Source organism: Salmo trutta, chromosome 10, assembly GCF_901001165.1.
Source record: "Salmo trutta chromosome 10, fSalTru1.1, whole genome shotgun sequence".
NCBI lineage: Eukaryota > Metazoa > Chordata > Actinopteri > Salmoniformes > Salmonidae > Salmo > Salmo trutta.
Window position 1 is genome coordinate 33854644 of NC_042966.1, and position 23375 is coordinate 33878018.

General features: G+C 41.5%; 1 protein-coding gene across 4 annotated transcripts in view; it reads left to right on the plus strand.

Annotated features, from left to right (window-relative positions):
* Positions 1-23375, plus strand: part of col21a1 (collagen, type XXI, alpha 1) — a 52636-nt gene that overhangs the window by 17527 nt on the left and 11734 nt on the right. For all 4 annotated transcript variants that reach the window (XM_029765361.1, XM_029765357.1, XM_029765360.1 and 1 more), the window contains 12 exons: positions 485-574; positions 1776-1838; positions 13869-13922; positions 14017-14070; positions 14262-14315; positions 14930-14983; positions 15396-15449; positions 15542-15595; positions 16498-16551; positions 20081-20125; positions 22498-22551; positions 22760-22813. In XM_029765361.1, coding sequence (XP_029621221.1) covers positions 485-574; positions 1776-1838; positions 13869-13922; positions 14017-14070; positions 14262-14315; positions 14930-14983; positions 15396-15449; positions 15542-15595; positions 16498-16551; positions 20081-20125; positions 22498-22551; positions 22760-22813 — 684 coding nt within the window. The remainder of the gene's footprint in view (positions 1-484; positions 575-1775; positions 1839-13868; positions 13923-14016; positions 14071-14261; positions 14316-14929; positions 14984-15395; positions 15450-15541; positions 15596-16497; positions 16552-20080; positions 20126-22497; positions 22552-22759; positions 22814-23375) is intronic.

Below are 23375 nucleotides of genomic sequence, written 5' to 3' on the forward strand. Positions count from 1 at the left end.
TCAGTTGTCTGAGTGTCTGTTAGCAGGAAATCAGACATATCATTGATTAATTGCTCGTATGTCTTCCATATGACAAGACTATTGCTTAGTGATCAGTATTAAAACCTTTTACTGCAGCAGGCAGAGTGTTTCTTGGTAATCTACTTTGAAAGAAAAGTACACACCTCACACACATAGTTCTGGGCTTAAAAAAAGAAGACACCTGTACCATGTCAGATATAGAGTTGAAATGTATTCAATTTTGAGTTTGCATTCCAATATTACACTTTATATACGTAACAGAAGAAATAAGAGAAAAAAAAGTTTGACATTGAAACACTGGATTTTTGGCAGTTTTTTTTATCATCTTGATAAATTATGAAATTATGAAAAATATTAATAACTTTCCACCCATGAGGCCACTAGAGGGCGATTTGGTCATTTAGCCGCTGGAAAGGGCTACGTGCCATTAGTGAATGGTGTGCGTGTTTCTTGTTTATTCCAGTGCGCCAATGGCCCTGGTGACATAGACGTGGACCCCACTCCAGAACCATGTACCTGTCCTCCCGGACCTCCTGGTCTTCAAGGAATGAAGGTCAGTCAGAAGGGTTACATCACAGCGCTTGCCAGTTTCTAAATCAGGCGTCAACTCCTTCCATCAGGACACGGTGCTGTGCAAATCAAATACACTTCTGAAAGCGTTTCACTTTTGAACAGTTTTCTGACATAAATTGTTTTGTCTCCCCACAACTTGCATGACCAATTCATCCAAGACGTAGAAAAATGTGGTTCAAACGGATGTGGCTTTGTGCCTACAGTACGTCACTGTGACAGCAATGCATGTGATTGGGTTGTGGTTGGAAGATGTTATCAATAAGACCTTCCCCACTGTCCAACGTCTTTGTTGATGGAAATAACTAACCATTGAAAAAGGGACTAGTTACAAGAGAATGACAAGTTGACTAAAAGTAGAAACAGACTGGCTCCTAGGCAAAAGAAAGTTCCCTTAAATGGGCCACAAAGTAAAGTGCTGTGTGACACATTTAATTGTTCATAGAGCATATTCCAAAGAATTTATAAGATGTTAAAACTTAAACTAAATCATTTCACCTTTAAGCAATATTACCACAGCAGCAGGTCCTTTTATTCTGTAAAAGTGCACAAGGTTGCAGGCATGTTTGTGTTTATAAGGCCATAGTCACGCATGGGTACAAATCCAGTTTTTCAACAGGAAAAGATTGCTCTTAAAGGTTTTAATAATACATCCAAAAGTCTACAAGCATGGCTGGTTCGCAGATGGATCTTTTGGGCTGAATCAGAGGAAACTGGTGGGAGGAGCTACAGGAGCTATAGGAGGATGGGCTCATTGTAATGGCTGGAATGGAATCAATGGAATGGAGTTAAACATGCTGTTTCCATAATTGTTATGTGTTTCTTACTATTCAATTTACTCCCTTCCAGCCATTACAATGAGCCCGTCCTCCTATATATCCTCCCACCAGCCTCCTATGGGGCTGATATATTACCAGGAATTGTAACAAAGGGCATCTTGAATCAAGTAAAGCTCAAAATGTCCTGCTGAGACATGAACTCAGAATGATCTTTCGTACTGATAAAGTCTGTAAAGCCTTGAAAGGTCTTTTCCAGGAAAGGTAAAAAGCATTTCTGTTTGATGCTCCTCACAGCATGCAATAGACAAACAGCTTCTGAGTAGTTCAGCGGTTTCATGAGTGGTGCAATTGTATTGTTTAAAGATCAAAATGGTCCAGTCAATAACATGCTGTGTTCTCTGTCAGGGGGAAGCAGGAACAATGGGGAACCCAGGTCAAGCTGGTCCTGCTGGTGCTGATGGTAAGCCTGTGAGTACTACATAGTTTAATATACAAACATCCACTCACTCAACACCCATCAGAATCCAACACTTTTGGAGAAAATAAATGAATCGAAATGGATTAATTGCTATTCGGGACATTGCTGAATGGCCATTCAAATCAGTTGGATGCCAGTTGGATGTTTTGGATATCAAGAGAATTCCCTTTAACGTTGTAACGGTTAAAGAGCACACTTGGAAAGAAAGGGTGAAAGGGGATACCTAGTCAGTTGCACAACTGAATGCATCCAACCAAAACGTGTCTTCTACGTTTAACCCAACCCCTCTGAATCAGGTGCAGGGGGCTGCCTTAATTGACGTCCATGTCATAGGCACCCGGGGTAGAATACATAGTGGTGCTAATAGTACCCTTTCTCCAACAGGATTTACCTTCCAGTGATTTCAGGGCATTTTTCACATGCTTAAAAGGAAAGGGAAAAGAGGTACAGTACCTGGTACTTAACTCTAAAGGCTTTTTCTCCCTACTGGGTGGCAGGAGAAACTTTATGACTCCTGCCAGTGTGATGACTGGGCACACGAGACGGGCCAGATGGAGATCATATTTCATTATTTTCAGTAAAGCTTTGTGGTAAATATGCTTAATAAGTCCAGGGCCCGTATCCACAAAGTGTCTCAGAGTAGGAGTGCTGATCATAAAGATTAAGATGAAATGGACATATCCTAGATCAGCACTCCTACTTTGAGACACTTTGTGGATACAGGCCCAGATCTACTATTTCTAGACTAGATTGTACTCAAACGTAAGTAATCACTTCTGCCACAATTTCTAACATACATAAATCTGCAGAGTAGACTTAGAAAAAAGGTGCTATCTAGAACCAAAAAGGGTTCTTCGGCTGTCCCTATAGGAGAACCCTTTGAATAACCCTTTTTGGTTCTACGTAGAACCCTTTTGCGTTCCATGTAGGACCCTTTCCAGAGGGTTCTACATGAAACCCTAAAAGTTATTCCTGGAACCAAAAAGGGTTATCCTATGTGGACAGCCGAAGAACCCTTTTGGAACCCTTTTTTTCTAAGTGTAGACTTTGATATAATGATCTGGTTGCCACTGAAGATGCTAAAGCATATTGGATTTTCACCTGATTACATGTTAAGTGGCTTATAGTCAGAACATAACGATTATGAAACAGACCATGAAGATAGTCATGGAGCGAGATGCTCTCTAACATCAAACAGAAAGGAAAAGAGAAGAATCTGTCATGTAATTTGTAAAGGTGAATGTCTCTCTAACCTAGTGTCAAAAATGTTTTAAGAGGACGCATGGTTGTTGTTTCCATGAAACAGTACAGTACATGTTACCTCGCAGGGGACTGTCACTGTAACAGGATAAATCTTACAGAAGCAGTAGATTTTTTAGTAGGCGTTTGTGCATTAGCGGTTTGGCATTTGTTTTTTTTTGTGGTATGAGTCAGATTTCACTGAAACTGTTAAGCAGGAGGTAAGAATGTCTGTATGAATGCTTACATAAGAACCTTGAAATTCAGTAACTGAAAACATGTGGCATGTTTGCTGATATTGCTTGTTTGCTTGTCCCAGCTCTACTATCACTTTGAACTTGTAGGGGCAATTTCCCGGACACAGATTAAACCTAGTGTTGGACTAAAAAGCAAGCTCAATGGAGAATCTACATTAAAAGTTATTTCTAGTCAAATCAAATCAAATCAAATTCAAATGTATTTGTCACATACACATGGTTAGCAGATGTTAATGCAAGTGTAGCGAGATGGTAAGGGTACAGTATATACATATGAGATGAGTAATGTAGGGTATGAAACATAAAGCAGCATTGTTTAAAGTGGCTAGTGATACATTACATCAAGAGGGCAAGATGCAGTAGATGGTATAGAGTACAGTATATACATATGAGATGAGTAATGTAGGGTATGAAAACATTATATGAAGTGGCATTGTTTAAAGTGGCTAGTGATACATTACATCAAGATGGCAAGATGCAGTAGATGGTATAGCGTACAGTATATACATATGAGATGAGTAATGTAGGGTATGAGAACATTGTATAAAGTGGCATCTTTTAAAGTGACTAGTGATACATTTAATTACATCAAGATGGCAAGATGCAGTAGATGGTATAGCGCACAGTATATACATATGAGATGAGTAATGTAGGCTATGTAAACATTATATAAAGTGGATAGTGATGAATTGATTACATACATTTTTCCATTATTAAAGTGGCTGGAGTTTAGTCAGTATGTTGGCAGCAGCCACTCAATGTTAGTGATGGCTGTTTAACAGTCTGATGGCCTTGAGATAGAAGCTGTTTTTCAGTCTCTCAGTCCCCGCTTTGATGCACCTGTACTGACCTCGCCTTCTGGATGAAAGTGGGGAGAATAGGCAGTGGCTCGGGTGGTTGTTGTCCTTGATGATCCTTTTGGCCTTCCTGTGACATCGAGTGGTGTAGGTGTCCTGGAGGGCAGGTAGTTTGCACCCGGTGATGCGTTGTGCAGACCTCACTACCCTCTGGAGAGCCTTCCGGTTATGGGCGGAGCAGCTGCCGTACCAGGCGGTAATACAGCCCGACAGGATGCTCTCGATTGTGCATCTGTAAAAGTTTGTGTGTTTTTGGTGACAAGCCGAATTTCTTCAGCCTCCTGAGGTTGAAGAGGCGCTGCTGCGCCTTCTTCACCACGCTGTCTGTGTGGGTGGACCATTTCAGTTTGTCCGGGATGTGTACGCCGAGGAACTTAAAACTCTCCACCCTCTCCACTTCTGTCCCGTCAATGTAGATAGGGGGCTGCTCCCTCTGCTGTTTCCTGAAGTCCACGATCATCTCCTTTGTTTTGTTGACATTGAGTGTGAGGTTATTTTCCTGACACCACACTCTGAGGGCCCTCACCTCCTCCCTGTAGGCCGTCTCATCGTTGTTGGTAATCAAGCCTACCACTGTAGTGTTGTCTGCAAACTTGATGATTGAGTTGGAGGCGTGCATGGCCACGCAGTTGTGGGTGAACAGGGAGTACAGGAGAGGGCTGAGAACGCACCCTTGTGGGGACCAGTGTTGAGGATCAGCGGGGTGGAGATGTTGTTACCTATCCTCACCACCTGGGGGCGGCCCGTCAGGAAGTCCAGGACCCAGTTGCACAGGGCGGGGTCTCGAGCTTAATGACGAGTTTGGAGGGTACTATGGTGTTAAATGCTGAGCTGTAATCGATTAACAGCATTCTTACATAGGTATTCCTCTTGTCCAAATGGGTTAGGGCAGTGTGCAGTGTGATGGCGATTGCGTCGTCTGTGGACTTATTGGGGCGGTAAGCAAATTGGAGTGGGTCTAGGGTGTCAGGTAGGGTGGAGGTGATATGGTCCTTGACTAGTCTCTCAAAGCACATGATGACGGAAGTGAGTGCTACAGGGCGGTAGTAATTTAGCTCAGTTACCTTAGCTTTCTTGGGAACAGGAACAATGGTGGCCCTCTTGAAGCATGTGGGGACAGCAGACTGGGATAAGGATTGAATGAATATGTCTGTAAACACACCAGCCAGCTGGTCTGCGCATGCTCTGAGGACGCGGCCGGGGATGCCGTCTGGGCCTGCAGCCCTGCGAGGGTTAACACGTTTAAATGTTTTACTCACGTTGGCTACAGTGAAGGAGAGCCCGCAGGTTTTGGTAGCGGGTCGTGTCAGTGGCACTGTATTGTCCTCAAAGCGAGCAAAAAAGTTGTTTAGTCTGTCTGGGAGCAAGGCATTGTGATCCGCGACGGGGCTGGTTTTTCTTTTGTAGTCCGTGATTGACTGTAGACCCTGCCACATACCTCTCGTGTCTGAGCCGTTGAATTGCGACTCCACTTTGTCTCTGTACTGACGCTTAGCTTGTTTGATTGCCTTGCGGAGGGAAAAGCTACACTGTTTGTATTCGGTCATGTTTCTGGTCACCTTGCCCTGATTAAAAGCAGTGGTTCATGCGTTCAGTTTTGTGTGAATGCTGCCATCAATCCACGGTTTCTGGTTGGGGAATGTTTTAATAGACGCTGTGGGTACAACATCACCGATGCACTTGTTAATAATCTCGCACACCGAATCAGCGTATTTGTCAATGTTGTTGTTTGCCACAATGCGGAACATATCCCAGTCCACGTGATCGAAGCAATCTTGAAGCGTGGAATCCGATTGGTCGGACCAGCGTTGAACAGATCTGAGCGCGGGTGCTTCCTGTTTTAGTTTCTGTCTATAAGCTGGGAGCAACAAAATGGAGTCGTGGTCAGCTTTTCCAAAGGGAGGGCGGGGGAGGGGCTTATATTCGTCGCGGAAGTTAGAATAACAGTGGTCTAGGGTTTTGCCAGCCCTGGTAGCACAATCGATATGCTGATAGAATTTGAGGAGCTTTGTTTTCAGATTAGCCTTGTTAAAATCCCCAGCTACAATAAATGCAGCCTCAGGATATGTGGTTTCCAGTTTACATAGAGTCCAATGAAGTTCTTTCAGGGCCGTCGATGTGTCTGCTTGGGGGGGAATATACACGACTGTGATTATGATCGAAGAGAATTCTCTTGGTAGATAATGCTGAGGCTGCATATCCTGAGGCTGCATTTGATTGTGAGGAATTCTAAGTCAGGTGAACAAAAGGACTTGAGCTCCTGTATGTTGTTATAATCACACCACGTCTCGTTAATCATAAGGCATACACCCCCGCCCTTCTTCTTACCAGAGAATCTTGTTTCTGTCAGCGCAATGCGTGAAGAAACCAGGTGGCTGTACCGACTCAGATAGCGTGTCTCGAGTGAGCCATGTTTCCGTGAAACAAAGAACGTTATGGTCTTGGATGTCTCTCTGGAATGCTACCCTTGCTCGGATTTCATCTACCTTATTGTCAAGAGACTGGACATTGGCGAGTAGTATGCTCGGGAGCGGTGCGTGATGTGCCCGTCTACGGAGCCTGACCAGAAGGCCGCTCCATCTGCCCCTTCTACAGCGTCGTTGTTTTGGGTCGCCGGCTGGGATCCGATTCATTGTCCTGGGTGGTAGGCCAAACAGAAGATCCGCTTCGGGAAAGTCGTATTCCTGGTCATAATGTTGGTGAGTTGACGTTGCTCTTATATCCAATAGTTCTTCCCGACTGTATGTAATAAAACCTAAGATTATCTGGGGTAACAATGTAAGAAATAACACATAAAAAAACAAAATACTGCATAGTTTCCTAGGAACGCGAAGCGAGGTGGCCATCTCTGTCGGCGCCGGAAGGCCAGAAGGTGCCGATAGTCTGAATCTGTGTCCGGAAAACCACCCAGTAATGACTCAGTAATGTTTGCACAAAGTGACATATAAATTCAATTTTGAATATCATCATTATTCTTGTAAATAGTCATGTAACAAAGTCTATTGTGTCATTTTCTGCCTAAACTATATCAGGGACAAAATACCCATTGTTTCACTAATTTTGATGAACTCAATTTGTTCATTGTTGTCTATCAATGAACTCTTTATCAACTCGCTGTTCGGATGACATTTTGAAGTCCTATATTTTCCTAGCTTTTTCCATTAGAGGCTTTGAAATGCTGTATGGTTGGAAGGACCGTACATTGGTCTGTGTGGGGTGTTCAACTTGCACTCGATACTAATCTCTACTGATGACTGAGGTCACGAGAAGTGTAGACCAGTTTACAATACAAAGATGAATTCTTTGTGAACATGTTGTGGCCTTTAAATACTGGCATTGCATTATTGGAGCAAATCTTCCTCCAAAGTGCCATAAAGGGATGAGAGAGTGTCTTTCATAAATATCTTGTGAAGTCTTTCCTTTGTAACCAGAGGAAAGATATTAGTTTAGTTCAAACCCTACGCTACATAACAATGAAAGCCGTACATATCATCCTCCTACATTTTATCCTCCCACTGAAGTTGGGGCAGATGTTACATTTGGGTTTATCCCAAAATATGGGGGCTGTTTTATTGCAAATCCGTAGCAACTGAGAATATTTTAGTTCCCAGTAAACATCCTCTAGTGGTTTGAGTCATTAAATAGAATTGAATAATTATCTTAATTGCACAGTCCTCAAATTTTCCCCAATGAATTTGTCGACACACTTACAGTTGAATAAACAAATGGTGCCCACTTGTAGGGTAATCAAGTATGGGTGTGGAAGTATGAAAGGACTTACAGAACTGGAACCATATCCTGTACATTAATCGAGTTTACCATCATACAAAGATCTATGATCTATGCAGAAACTTATCTACACTCAGAAAGCATACTTTTCTCCTGACAATTTTTTCTTATGTTGAATATAGACATGCAGATGTCAAAAAACAAAAAAACAGCATACCTTTCCTGTGCCAGTTTATGATATTAAAATCAAGTAAAATGCAGCATGGAACTATATTGTAGCTAACAGGTAGTGTGAATTGTAAATTGCTACCTATGTAGTACTTCATATCTAGGGCAGAGGCTCAAGTTTCCCATAACAGCTGCAAAGCAGCAGTATGAGCGCTAATTCATTAATGAGTTTCATATGCTCTCTTGACGTAAAATTATGAAGTGTATAGTGCTTGGCGGTGGTGCTCACCACTCTCACGAGGATAAAAGTACGCCTCCTAAAAGCAATGGAAAAAGGGGTTCACCCTCTTTCATGGCCATGTAGGAATAAGATTTGGAGAAAATAAATTGTCTGATGTTTGATTAAACTGATTAGCATTTTTCAACAGATTCCATTTGAAAGCTTGCTGGAGGTCATGTCCTCACATAGATTTTGGTTGGCCTGCTGTGAGGACAAAGGCATAGTTTACCCATAACCTTATAACCTTGACTTTTACAGGATACCAACTACCTTGACTTAAGTATACCAGAAACATGTTTCAACTTATAAAGGCTTTTTAGAGCTTTAATAATCCCTACATAGAGGTCTTACGAGTCCTTTATAAGCAAAGTCATACTACAAAAAGAGTGATATAAAAGGTCCTTACATCTGTTTTGTCAAATCTATCAAAACCCTTTTGGCACCCTTCATATGGCATTTGATTATGAATGACTTCTGAAGCATCTATATAGGCCTTATAAAGGGCTAATGAAGGCTTATAAAGTGTGTATGTATGAAGGTTTTAAAAGTTGTTTTAAAGTTTTGAAGGGGCAATCTGCAGTAGCTACATCCATATTTGGACATAGAAATGAATGATATGTATACATTGATTCTTGAAGAATATAACTTAGAAATGCCTCATGAGCTTAGTTAAACTGTCGTACCCCATCAGAACCCAAAATATTACCTTGTTTTACACCAATGTTTGTAAACAAACACTGTATAGTCTGTATTGGTTAAAACTATAATTTGGTAACATTTACTTTGACTATTGTTAGGTTCTAATTATCAGAGTAAGAACTCGAAAGCTTAAACCAAGTTTATTCGCCCATTGGGTCAATACAGCTGCATTAGACAAAAAACATATTCACACAAGCACTGATATTTAACTCTTTCTCCTATGCTGAGTCTCCTCCTACACATCTGAACAGCCAATGCATCTCTGTTGCTAGACAGAACCTTAGTGATATCTGTTATTCCTCACTTCATCTGACCTGACCTCTGCCCCAAAGTGCTCAATCCTACCAAAATCACTGCTGTCATGGTGACTGGTACCAGACTGTGTCTGTCCTCCTCCCATAGGATCCCCGAAGGCTAACAATAACACATCCTGACAGAATGTAAACATTATACATTCCACTCTCTCCCTCAGTGACATGAATAAGTATATTTCATGATTTCATAAGTCAAGAAATCCGAACCCAACACTATATAGCCATAAAGCATTCTTTACACATATATAAGCTTTTCAGGAACATGTTATAACAGGTCCCAACCACATTAAAGGTTAATGAAATACAGTGCCTTTGGAAAGTATTCAGACCCCTTGACTTTTTACACATTTTGTTACGTTACAGCCTTATTCTAAAATGGATTAAATTGTTTTTTCCCCTCATCAATCGACACACAATACCCCATAATGACAAAGCAGAATCCGTTTTTCCGCATAAAAAATGAACACTCAAATATCACATTTACGTAAGTATTCAGACGCTTTACTCAGTACTTTGCGCAGCGATTACAAGCAATCAAATGCACTTATAAAGCCCTTTTTACATCAGCCGATGTCACAAAGGGCTGTACAGAAACCCAGCCTAAAACCCCAAACAGCAAGCAATGCTGATGTAGAAGTACGGTGGCTAGGAAAAACTCCCTAGAAAGGCCGAAACCTAGGAAGAAACCTAGAGAGGAACCAGGCTATGAGGGGTGGCCAGTCCTCTTCTGGCTGTGCCGGGTGGAGATTATTAAAGAACATTGCCAAGATGTTGAAACGTTCATAGATGACCAGCAGGGTCAGATAATAGTAATCACAGTGGTTGTAGAGGGTGCAACAGGTCAGCACCTCAAGAGTAAATGTCAGTTGGCTTTTCATAGCCGATCATTCAGAGTTAGAGACAGAAGGTGCGGTAGAGAGAGAGTCCATTACAGCATGTCCGGGACAAAGTAGCACGTCCAGTGAACAGGTCAGGGTTCCATAGCCACAGGCAGAACAGTTGAAACTGGAGCAGCAGCATGATCAGGTGGACTGGGGACAGCAAGGAGTCATCAGGCCAGGTAGTCCTGAGGCATGGTCCTAGGGCTCAGGTCCTCCGAGAGAAAGAGAGAGAAAGAGAGAGATAAAGAGAGAGAGAGAATTAGAGGGGGCATACTTAAATTCACACATGAAGACAGGAGAAATACTCCAGATATTACAAACTGACCCTAGCCCCCCGACACATAAACTATTGCAGCATAAATACTGGAGGCTGAGCCAGGAGGGGTCAGGAGACACTGTGACCCTGTGACCCTGCCAAAATGGCAGGATATATCCCCACCCACCTTGCCAAAGATGAGCCCCCACACTACTAGAGGGATATCTTCAACCACCAACAGTCTTCTTGGTATGAAGCTTGGCACACCTGTATTTGGGGAATTTCTCCCACTCTTCTCTGCAAATCCTCTCAAGCTCTGTCAGGTTGGATGGGGAGAATCGCTGCACAGCTATTTTCAGGTCTCTCCAGAGATGTTTGATCAGGTTCAAGTCCAGGCTCTGGTTGGGCCACTCAAAGACATTCAGAGACTGTCCCAAAACCACTCCTGCGTTGTCTTGGCTGCATTGTGCTTCCTGTTGGAAGGTGAACCTTCGCCCCAGTCTGAGGTCCTGAGCACTCTGGTGCAGGTTTTCATCAAGGATCTCTTTGCTTCGTTCACCTTTTCCTCAATCCTGACTAGACTCCCAGTCCCGGCTGCTGAAAAACATAAAACATTCCCACAGCATGATGCTGCCACCACCATGCTTCACAGTTGGGATGGTATTGGCCAGGTGATGAGCGGTGCCTGGTTTCCTCCAGATCTGACGCTTGGCATTCAGTCCAAAGGGTTCAATCTTGGTTTCATCCGACCAGAGAATCTTGTTTTTCATGGTCTGTGAGTGCCTTTTGGCAAACTCCAAGAAAGGCTGTTATGTGCCTTTTACTGAGGAGTGGCTTCCGTCTGGCCACTCTACCATAAAGGCCTGATTGGTGAGTGCTGCAGAGATGGTTTGACACATTCTTCCTCTTCTGAAGACAAGGAGAAATCATTATCAGACCAATACGCAGTGGATTGCGTGCTCAACATCATTTTTAATAAATTATGATGTACACGGACAAAACAATAAACACGAATGAAACGGTGACAGTTTTACAGGCTATACATAAATCTAGCAGTGTAAAATAAAACAACCCACAACCCCAAGAGAAAAACACACACCTAATATATGACTCCCAATCAGGAACAACGATATCCAGCTGTTCCTGATCGGGAGTCACACAGACTAACACAGAAACAGAACAACTAGAAACTACATACAACACACAACTTCTGCCACGTCCTGACCAAATACTAAACAACTACTCCCTATGCTGGTCAGGACGTGACATGGTTGTCTTTCTGGAAGGTTCTCCCATCTCCGCAGAGGAACTCTGGAGCTCTGTCAGAGTAACCATCAGGTTCTTGGTCACCTCCCTGAGCAAGGCCCTTTCCCCCCGATTGCTCAGTTTGCCAGGCAGCCAGCTCCATGAAGAGTTTTGATGGTTCCAAACTTCTTCCATTTAAGAATGATGGAGGCAACTGTGTTCTTGGGGACCTTAAATGCAGCAGACATTTTTTGTTACCCTTTCCCAGAACTGTGCCTAGACACAATCCTGTCTCGGATCTCTATGGACAATTCCTTCTAATCTCATGGCTTGGTTTTTGGTCTGACAAGCACTGTCAACTTTGGGACCTTATATAGACTGGTGTGTGCCTTTCCAAATCATGTCCAATCAATTGAATTTATCACAGGTGGACTCCAATCAAGTTGAAGAAATATCTCAAGGATGATCAATGGAAACAGGATGCACCTGAACGCAATTTCGAGTCTCATAGCAAATATGTACGGAAATAAAGTAAACTCAGCAAAAAAAGAAATGTCCTCTCACTGTCAACTGCGTTTATTTTCAGCAAACTTAACGGGTAAATATTTGTATGAACATAACAAGATTCAACAACTGAGACATAAACTGAACAAGTTCCACAGACATGTGACTAACAGAAATTGAATAATGTGTCCCCAAAAGTAACAGTCAGTATCTGGTGTGGCCACAAACTGTATTAAGTACTGCAGTTCATCTCCTCCTCATGGACTGCACCAGATTTGCCAGTTCTTGCTGTGAGATGTTACCCCACTCTTCCACCAAGCCACCTGCAAGTTCCCAGACATTTCTGGGGGGAATGGCCCTAGCCCTCACCCTCCGATCCAACAGGTCCCAGATGTGCTCAATGGGATTGAGATCCGGGCTCTTCGCTGGCCATGGCAGATCACTGACATTCCTGTCTTGCAGGAAATCACGCACAGAATGTGCAGTATGGCTGGTGGCATTGTCATGCTGGAGGGTCATGTCAGGATGAGCCTGCAGGAAGGGTACCACCTGAGGGAGGAGGATGTCTTCCCTGTAACGCACAGCGTTGAGATTGCCTGCAATGACAACAAGCTCAGTCTGATGATGCTGTGTGTAACACTCATTCGTGAAGGAATGAGCGTTACACACCGCCCCAGACCATGACGGACGCTCCACCTCCAAATTGATCCCACACCAGAGTACAGGACTCGGTGTAACGCTCATTCTTTCACGATAAACGCGAATCTGACCATCACTCCTGGTGAGACAAAACCGCGACTCGTCAGTGAAGACCACTTTTTGCCAGTCTTGTCTGGTCCAGCAACGGTGGGTTTGTGCCCATAGGCGACGTTGTTGCCAGTGATGTCTGGTGAGGACCTGCCTTACAACAGGCCTACAAGTCCTCAGTCCAGCCTCTCTCAGCCTATTGCGGACAGTCTGAGCACTGATGGAGGGATTGTGCGTTCCTGGTGTAACTCGGGCAGTTGTTATTTCCATCCTGTACCTGTCCCGCAGGTGTGATATTCGGATTTACCGATCCTGTGCAGGTGTTGTTACATGTGGTCTGCCACTGCAAGGACAATCAGCTCTCCGTCCTGTCTCCCTGTAGCACTGTCTTAGGTGTCTCACAGTACTGACCTTGCAATTTATTGCACTGGCCACATCTGCAGTCCTCATGCCTCCTTGCAGCATGCCTAAGGCGCGTTCACACAGATTTGGGACGTGTTATAACACATTCATGAAATGCTTATAGATGTATAAAGAATGCTTTATGGCTGTGTAGTCATAGTAAATTGTTACCCTTAATTTTGATAGAATGGATGGTCAGTCCTTGCATCCATAGCTGTCTACGAATTTGAGCGTGGTTACGTTTCTCCAGCCCCATCCCTCAACTTTGTCGCGAAACACAGGCTGGGAGCACGCTTTGTTAATGTTTAACTGCTGATTGCCGCTTTAAGTGAGACTAATTTAATTGAAAACACAGCTGATTAATGTGTTTTATCTATGAGCAACATTAATAAAAAGGGTAAATATCTCATGAATTCTCATCTCTCCTCTTTTTAAATTGAAGGGTGTTCCTGGTAACCGAGGGATTCCTGGACCACAGGGTCCAACTGGGACAGAGGTATCAGCTGAATTTTAAAACTAATTATGTTTTGATCAGAGTAGTGTTTTTGATGTTAAATCAATGGAGCTGCTCTTTCTATTCTCTCTTTCAGGGGCGACGCGGGGTTGATGGCAACAAGGGAGAACAAGGACGGCCTGGTGATTCGGTAGGAAGGTCAAAAAAGGGCATTAGTATGACTTTTTATCTATTCAGCATTATTTATGACACTGTAGAAGACCCGTTTGAAGCATTATAACCAATGCTTGTATTCCAACCAACTGATCAAAGCTACTTCTAATAATCTACAATCACTTTTATCAGACACACATTTTATGTATAAATCTGGTATCTTTTCAGGGTGAAAGAGGGGTTCCGGGATTACCTGGGCCATTGGGTCAAGCAGGTGAAAAGGTACGCCATAACACTGGTTTCACTGAATGAGGTTATCAAATGTATACATCTCTATATAATATCAACTCTTTGCATGCACATTGTCAGCCAGGTTTTTCAATTAATTTGTATATAATCAGTAATCCATCTCCCTAAATGTCTTACATCCTGGGCAGATGACATATGTTGTATTGATTAATTATTTTGGTCAAATTATCAACAGAAAAGAAAGCTATTTGTAATCCATAGTGATAAATACACTCTCGGAACTATCCTAATAGAACAGTCTTAAATGGAAATAAACAGCTAGTGAACTGAATGTCATGAATCCCACATCTAATAAAACAATACACCTTGTATTCTATGAGAGCACGTCAAAGGAAATTAAAAAGAACATGAAACATTTGTAGATTATAAGGAACATAGACATTGACTCTGTACTTTATTTATTGTTACTGTTATTATTATGTGTTATTACTTTTTTAATTATTTCTCTATTTCTCTGCATTGTTGGGAAGGGCCCGTAAGTAAGCATTTCACTGTTCATCTTAATCAAATGTTTTCAGAGAAAGGTAGGCAAGGGGCGTTGCATGGTAATATTATTAAACTTCTAGTATCTTTAATATCTTTCCCAGGGCTCTATGGGTCTTTCAGGGGGATCAGGACTTGCCGGCAAAGATGGCCAAGTGGTAAGAATATCCCAATTATGTTATTAACCACACAGTTATGTACATTAGTTGCCAAGTAAACAGCATAGGTTAGGTAGTAGTTAACTGGCCACTTGCTTATGCTTTCAAGTTGACAAACATATTGACAAATGTATACAGTATATTGACCTCTGGCCAATATACTGTAGTATTATATTGTTGTAATATTGTACATTTTATATTGTACATTTGTAATGATGGATACGGGTGAATTTGTATAGTACCCAAGGTATTGTGTGATGTATTGTTTTATTGATGATGTAGACTGTTTTGTTGTGATGTGTTGTTTGGTTCCGGTATGGACCCTAGGAAGAGTAGCAGCTAAAGGGGATCCTAATAAAAGACTAAATACTAAATATCAATCTTGGTAATCTTGATGATTTGACGATTTCAGGGAGAAAAAGGAGCCAGGGGATTCTCTGGGCCAGCAGGACATCCAGGAGTACCAGTATGTACAATATAGATACTCTGGTCTCAAACCAGGAACTGACATGGCTTTAAGTTTGAAAAAATCTCTCTTTCTCCCATTCTTCAACTCAGGGTTTACCTGGAAGGGATGGAAAGAACGGAGTCCCAGGACAAATCGGTCAAAAGGTTGGTTTTCAATGTGACTAAACAAAGTGAGTTAACTCACTGATGGATGGGATTGATGTTTGACAAAATTGACCATAAGGTTGACTTGTCGTAGTCGGTCTGAACTGAACCACCAAAGGGTTACGCTGCTATTGTCTGGCAGTTCCCCAACAGTGGAAATATATTATTGCTGTTAGCACACATTGTGATCTATAAGGGGGTTAGCACCATTGTTTCCTTGTGTTCTTACTCAGCTCAGGCTTTTCTGACACATGGTTTTCATTATCTTAACGGCAGTTCATCACCATCTAGGTGGTTGTGTCTGCGTTATAACTTCTGGATTTATATGATTTTTTCTTCCACATGTAGAACCTTCCAAAATGTTCACAGTTGGTTTCTTCCCTTCTACACTGTGGAAAATAGAAGAAGTAGTGTCTCATTGGATGTTTTTAGATTGCCAGTTGGTTACAAATAATGGCTTGACAAGCTGGGTTACTGTACATGTAGAGCTGATACTGTACAGACACCTTAACACCTCATCATGGCTTGACAAGCTGGGTTACATGTAGAGCTGACACTGTACAGACACCTTATTTAACACCTCATTTTACAGACACTCTTATCCAGAGTGACTTACAGCTAAGTGCCTTGCTCAAGGGCACATCGGCAGATTTTTCACCCAGTTGGCTTGGGGATCCAAACCGGCGACCTTTCGGTTACTGGCCCAACACTGTTAACCGCTGGGCTACCTGCAACCTCTGCTGTTAACTTTATGTAACAAAGATAGATTCAACAGTATCCAATGAGCAAATTCATGGTGGGGTGCTGCTATCTCTTTTGAACTGTACCTGTAGCCGGTACACTGAATCATCAAGCAGGATGTTTGTGTTTATGATATTCTGATGCATTCTTTTCATCAATAGGGAGAGGTTGGAGCAGCCGGCATCCCTGGTCTAGACGGAAGAGAGGGCCATCCTGTAAGTCATGGACATTTCTATTCTTTCTGTAACCATGGATTATAATCTACATTCTATGCACTCTAGACGGTCTACTTTCTTGTATGCTTGGGTTTCTATGAAATATGAACAATGCCAGAATGCCCTCCGCCCCCTCAAATAAAATGAGTTCCTTGACTTTAGCAGGGGATATCCAAAACAGACTCGGTCATCTGGAGCTACTTGAATCACAGCCGACATCATGGATCACGACAGTATTTCTGACAGCTAGTAAATTTGGAGTGGTTTCCCTCTAGTTCATCCCAGGATATAAACCCTATTATGGCAATACTTTGGTGACTTCATGTAGTCATTTTGTAGTCATTTGGGGACAGAATAATACATCTGAAAAAGAGTTTTACACAAGTGCATCCCCATTAGTCTTGGGAGTTCTGCAGATTTGGCCACACGAGCCGAGTGGTGGAACTACAATGTTCTAGATGAGTCAGTCGCTCCACAGGGCTGTAAGCCATTTGGTTTGCCAGAACATCCAATGATCCAATGTCTTTATGGACTAAATAACACAATAGTTGTATCTGCCTGTAACCCCCTCAAAGCTAGTGTCTAAAAAGGATTGTATTTTGAGACTTTTTTCTATATTTTTTCTATTTAGGTACTTATTTAATTCTTATTTTACCTGATGTGTTGATAATGGCATGGGGAAAAGGATTGGGTTATCAGCCTTACTCTTGAGACAAGTGTCATGGGATTTTAAATAACCAATGAGAGTCAAGAGTGTTGTATCCGAAAGACATCACCTTGAGTAATTTGTGTTTTTAGATTAGATGGATGAGCACACCCTATTGGCCCTCCAAAACCACTTTCAGGCCCTATCCAAAGCCAACAGATAGATGCCAACAGATTAGAGAAGGCTGTTTGGAGGAGCTACAGGAAGACAGGCTTATTGTCATGGTTGGAATGACATATATGGAATGGAGTTGGTTTTCCCTGTGGCTCAGTTGGTAGAGCATGGTGTTTGCAACGCCAGCATGGTGTGTGCAATGCCAGGGTTGTGGGTTCGATTCCCACGGGGGGCCAGTACAAAAAAAATAAAAAATGCATGAAATGAAATGAAATGTATGCCTTCACTACTATAAGTCGCTCTGGATAAGAGCGTCTGCTAAATGACAAAAATGTAAAAAATGAGTAAAACATGTGGTTTCCATGTGTTTGATACTGTTCCATTAATTCCATTCCAGCCATTACAATGAACCTGCCCTCCTATAACTCCTTCCACCAGCCTCCTCTGCAGCAGATGGATACAGTATTGCAAAACCTGCATGTTAGCATTTAGCAGGATTTAAGCATTGCACATAACGGTTTGAAGATTACAAAAATCGGTTAGAGGTCCTTATTTAGGTATTTAGTGTTTGGAATTGAAAGGGTGTTCTTTGCCGTCACATTTTTAATGAGTATAACACAATGTAAAGAGAAGGAAACTTCCATAGCTAGGCAACTCTTTGATGTGCAACATTGTTTATGAATTCCATTGGAAGAAAATGATATGAAATCATTTGTGCCTCCAATGAGCCATAATAAGCCTCACAGTCACAACTTGTTCATAGATTAACTCCATTCATCTCCCCCATACTCCCATCAATGATCCAAGAATACATGTAACATACTACAGTTGACCATGATGTACTACTCTGCCTATTCCAAGAACATCTTTGCTGTTTAACACATAAATAAGCTTTGGCTTATCTGATTCCCTGTCTTATATGATACGGAAATAGATTTTCATGGTGTCTTAACTGAAGTGGCTAATTGTCAATAGCCTCGTCTGGGGAACAGCTTTTAATATATTTGCAGCATAGGAGGATTTTTGATGAGTTATTTTCCATGTTTCCATGTTCCTTTACAATCCCCTCAAGATAAAGTCTCTGCCTGCTTTCCAAACATCTGTACCCGTTTATCATGAAAAACTGACTAAAGAGGCATTTCAAGGTAGTTTTGTTGGATATGCTCAACAATTATAAACTGTTTATTTACTCAACTAAACATTCACAAACTAACAGATTTACTATTTACGACCATTTATGTCCCCGGGAGGGTTTTAAACGCCAGGCACTTTTCACATTTGTCCATTAACAACAAATATTGTCTCTCAACTACCAAACATAGATCAGATTATGCTGTGAGGTGTATTGGAATATGCAGAATTTGTCTTAGGATGTGACAATCCCTGCTTGGGATTTGACATTGTTGGTTATTCTATGTTTGCCGCCAACCGCTACTTAAGGACCTGCTATGTCACCCATATCCATATCCTTAACCTTCAACGTCATTCTTTGTTTGAAGTGTGACAGAGATGTGTCTGTCGAAAGTCTTTGAAGAGGAGGAAATGTTTTCAATAGATAATATGCGTACAGCCATGAATGTAGATCATACTTGAAAAAGGATATACAGTCATCTCTAGGACTACTTAAATATGATGTATCAACTGACCTTTGGCCTGTACGCAATAGTCTCCTTTTGGTCTCATCGTTCACAGGGTTACACCACAGTGAATTATCAGAGATATTTGGTATCACTAACTGCAGTAGTCCTTATTTAGTACTTCCATAAACATGGCATATTTGTTCACTACATACATGCTTCTTCTTTTAAACTCCTGATTTCTGACACTGAGTGGTCAGACAAAATGGGCAAGCTTTCATGGAAATGGAATGCATCCGTTCCACTTCATGGAACATATCCTCAAGCATTGGAAACACCTATTGCTGTTTTCAATGAGTACTATTTTTGGGACTGTGTTGCTATTAGTTTAAACCAAAGGATACACTGTGGCTTTAAGAGCTTTGAGGTCTGAGGCTTTGTCGGAATGAGACTCTGGAGGTGTCCCAGATACATTTTCCATGTTGAAATGACTGATTAGTGGGAAAACTATTGTGTGCAGAGAACACATATAGGTCCACATAAAGTTGTGTATATTCTTTTATACAAACTTTAGGAAGTATATTTTTTGGACAACAAACCTATTTCTACTATTAGGTCTATCCTTGTTAGGGGTCAACCAGTTATTCATATAAAATCAATCAACATGTTATGAAGAGATTGCCAAGGGTTAACACACACATATTGTATGTTATATAGATTGGTACAACAATCTCTCTGATGAATTATAAATGCAATGAGGTTTCAAGCCGCATTCGGCCTGTCCATTCATTGTGATACCCAATGCTATCTAGTACCACTGTTCTCTTCATTAGGGCGGTATTTGTGTTTGTTTTTACAACATCCTGTGAAAGCTATTAAACTCACTGTCTGATAGAGCCAGCGAAGCTCAGAGGAAAGACATTTGATATGTGAATAATCCAGACTCGCAGAAGAAAGAAAACAAAACCATCCGTGAACCATATACAGTATGTTAGCTGCGTTAGATGGGAAGGTCACTGACCTGTCTGTCTTTCATCAATATATTGAATGCAATTGTAATGCATAACACACGGGGCATTGTGATCGTGTTCTGTCATATAGAGTAAGCTACATACTCTGTCTTTGTTTCCAGGGTATGCCTGGCGTGCCTGGAAACGAGGGCCAGAGTGGAACTAAGGTGAGCTCCTGTTATTCTCATAAAGGTCTGCCCTTATATTAGGACATACCCATACTGTCTATTACATTTTCATTAAATATTGATTCAAAGTCACAATCTCCAAGTTTTTTATAGCAAACTTTTGTGCTGGCAAGAAAGGCTATAATGTTATTGTACTTTATTTGGCATTCCCTTATTTTATGTCTAAAACTATTTATGAACACTATACTGTTTTCAACTATGGTTTACATGCACTGTTATAAAGTATAGACTAAAATAAATAGGAATACAGTGAGGGGAAAAAAGTATTTGATCCCCTGCTGATTTTGTACGTTTGCCCACTGACAAAGAAATGATCAGTCTATAACTTTAATGGTAGGTTTATTTGAACAGTGAAAGACAGAAAAACAACAAAAAAATCCAGAAAAACGCATGTCAAAAATGTTAGAAATTGATTTGCATTTTAATGAGGGAAATAAGTATTTGACCCCCTCTCAATCAGAAAGATTTCTGGCTCCCAGGTGTCTTTTATACAGGTAACGAGCTGAGATTAGGAGCACACTCTTAAAGGGAGTGCTCCTAATCTCAGTTTGTTACCTGTATAAAAGACACCTGTCCACAGAAGCAATCAATCAATCAGATTCCAAAGAGCTCTCCAAGGATGTCAGGGACAAGATTGTAGACCTACACAAGTCTGGAATGGGCTACAAGACCATCGCCAAGCAGCTTGGTGAGAAGGTGACAACAGTTGGTGCGATTATTCGCAAATGGAAGAAACACAAAAGAACTGTCAATCTCTCTCGGCCTGGGGCTCCATGCAAGTTCTCACCTCGTGGAGTTGCAATGATCATGAGAACGGTGAGGAATCAGCCCAGAACTACACGGGAGGATCTTGTCAATGATCTCAAGGCAGCTGGGACCACAGTCACCAAGAAAACAATTGGTAACACACTACGCCGTGAAGGACTGAATTCCTGTAGCGCCCGCAAGGTCCCCCTGGTCAAGAAAGCACATATACATGCCCGTCTGAAGTTTGCCAATGAACATCTGAATGATTCAGAGGACAACTGGGTGAAAGTGTTGTGGTCAGATGAGACCAAAATGGAGGTCATTGGCATCAACTCAACTTGCCGTGTTTGGAGGAGGAATGCTGCCTATGACCCCAAGAACACATCCCCACCGTCAAACATGGAGGTGGAAACATTATGCTTTGGGGGTGTTTTTCTGCTAAGGGGATAGGACAACTTCACCGCATCAAAGGGACGATGGACGGGGCCATGTACCGTCAAATGTTGGGTGAGAAACTCCTTCTCTCAGCCAGGGCATTGAAAATGGGTCGTGGATCGGTATTCCACCATGACAATGACCCAAAACACACGGCCAAGGCAACAAAGGCGTGGCTCAAGAAGAAGCACATTAAGGTCCTGGAGTGGCCTAGCCAGTCTCCAGACCTTAATCCCATAGAAAATCTGTGGAGGGAGCTGAAGGTTCGAGTTGCCAAACGTCAGCCTCGAAACCTTAATGACTTGGAGAAGATCTGTAAAGAGGAGTGGGACAAAATCCCTCCTGAGATGTGTGCAAACCTGGTGGCCAACTACAAGAAACGTCTGACCTCTGATTGCCGACAAGGGTTTTGACACCAAGTACTAAGTTGTGTTTTGCAAAGGGGTCAAATACTTATTTCCCTCATTAAAATGCAAATAATTTTATAACATTTTTGACATTTTTCTTGTTGTTATTCTGTCTTTCACTGTTCAAATAAACCTACCATTAAAGTTATAGACTGATCATTTCTTTGTCAGTGGGAAAACATACAAAATCAGCAGGGGATCAAATACTTTTTTCCCTCACTGTATAATAAAGTAAGCCTAGTCGTTAAAGTGTTGGGCCAGTAACCAAAAAATTGCTGGTTTGAATCCCCGAGTCGACTAAGTGAAAAATTTGCCGATGTGCACTTGAGCAAGGCACTGAACCCTAATTGCTCTTGTAAGTCGCTCTGGATAAGAGCGTCTGCTAAATGACAAAAATATAAGTGCGGGTGATGGATTTTGGAAAATCCACAAATGATTTTGGGATTACTAAAATTTGAAGACTTTAGTCTTGCCCACAAATAAGTACATTTTCAAAAGTCCTCTGAGGACCCAGTACCCTATCCCATAATATTAGACTTAAATAAACTATGGTTCAAGTTTTGATATTGAAATACATAAATAATCTTTAATAAAGATGTCATAAGTGACAGAGAGAAAGAGCACACATGCAATCAATCAGGGAAGTTGCACTACTTGCATTTCTTAGCAAAAAATATTTCCAAATTGAACAACCGCTGCGTTAAATTACAGTATAGAAAAGTGACTACCAATGTTATTAATTATATGATTCTATAATTACAGGGTGAAGATGGTTTGCCAGGACCGAAGGGAGCCAAAGGTTCGACTGGAACATCTGTAAGTTGGCTGCCACCAATAGATCCAGTTTCAATTTGTCCAAATGTATTCAGGGTCACACTTACAGTAGTATATTTTACATATGTATGGATAAAAGTTCTAAGTAATTTTCACACTTACTCAATGATCCATAATAAATATAAATACAGATGTGTAGAGATACCGGGAACATCGAAACTGATGTTGTTTTCTTGTTTTTCTTATTTAGGGGGACAATGGATTGCCTGGTGAACCTGGATCATCAGGACAACCTGGACCTAAGGTATCAGTGGTTTCTATTCTCTTCCAGAAATGTAACATTTTGTCAATGGGATTATGTCGATCACGGATTATGTCGATTTTCTTTTGTCCAATATCCATGAGAGTACTATTTGCAGAAGTAGTAAAATGCACTTTTCATGGGGGGCTGAGAACATCTCAATAACTTGTGTAAATATAGTCAATAGTAATAGTAAAGATTGCTCGAACACATACCTTAATACACCATATTAGCATTGAAATGATGTGAACCAATACAGGTACAAATGTAGGATCTTAATTTGATCACTGTTTTGTTTCTGAGAATGTTCCTGCTCAGCAGGAAATGCTAACTTTTAGTGTATTTGAGTTTTAAAAAGGCTTCTAAAGTTTGCCATTTCCACCTTTAAATTTCAGATTTGATCTAACAACAAATCCATCACCTCATACAAAAATGTCCATTAGTTATAATTGGTTTAATAAGTATTTTCCTGCTGTAGCAAACTGGCACAAATTAAGATCCTACATCTGTAATGTGTTGGACCAATTTGAGTGTTCTGGCCATTTACTGGTACTGGTACAGTGTC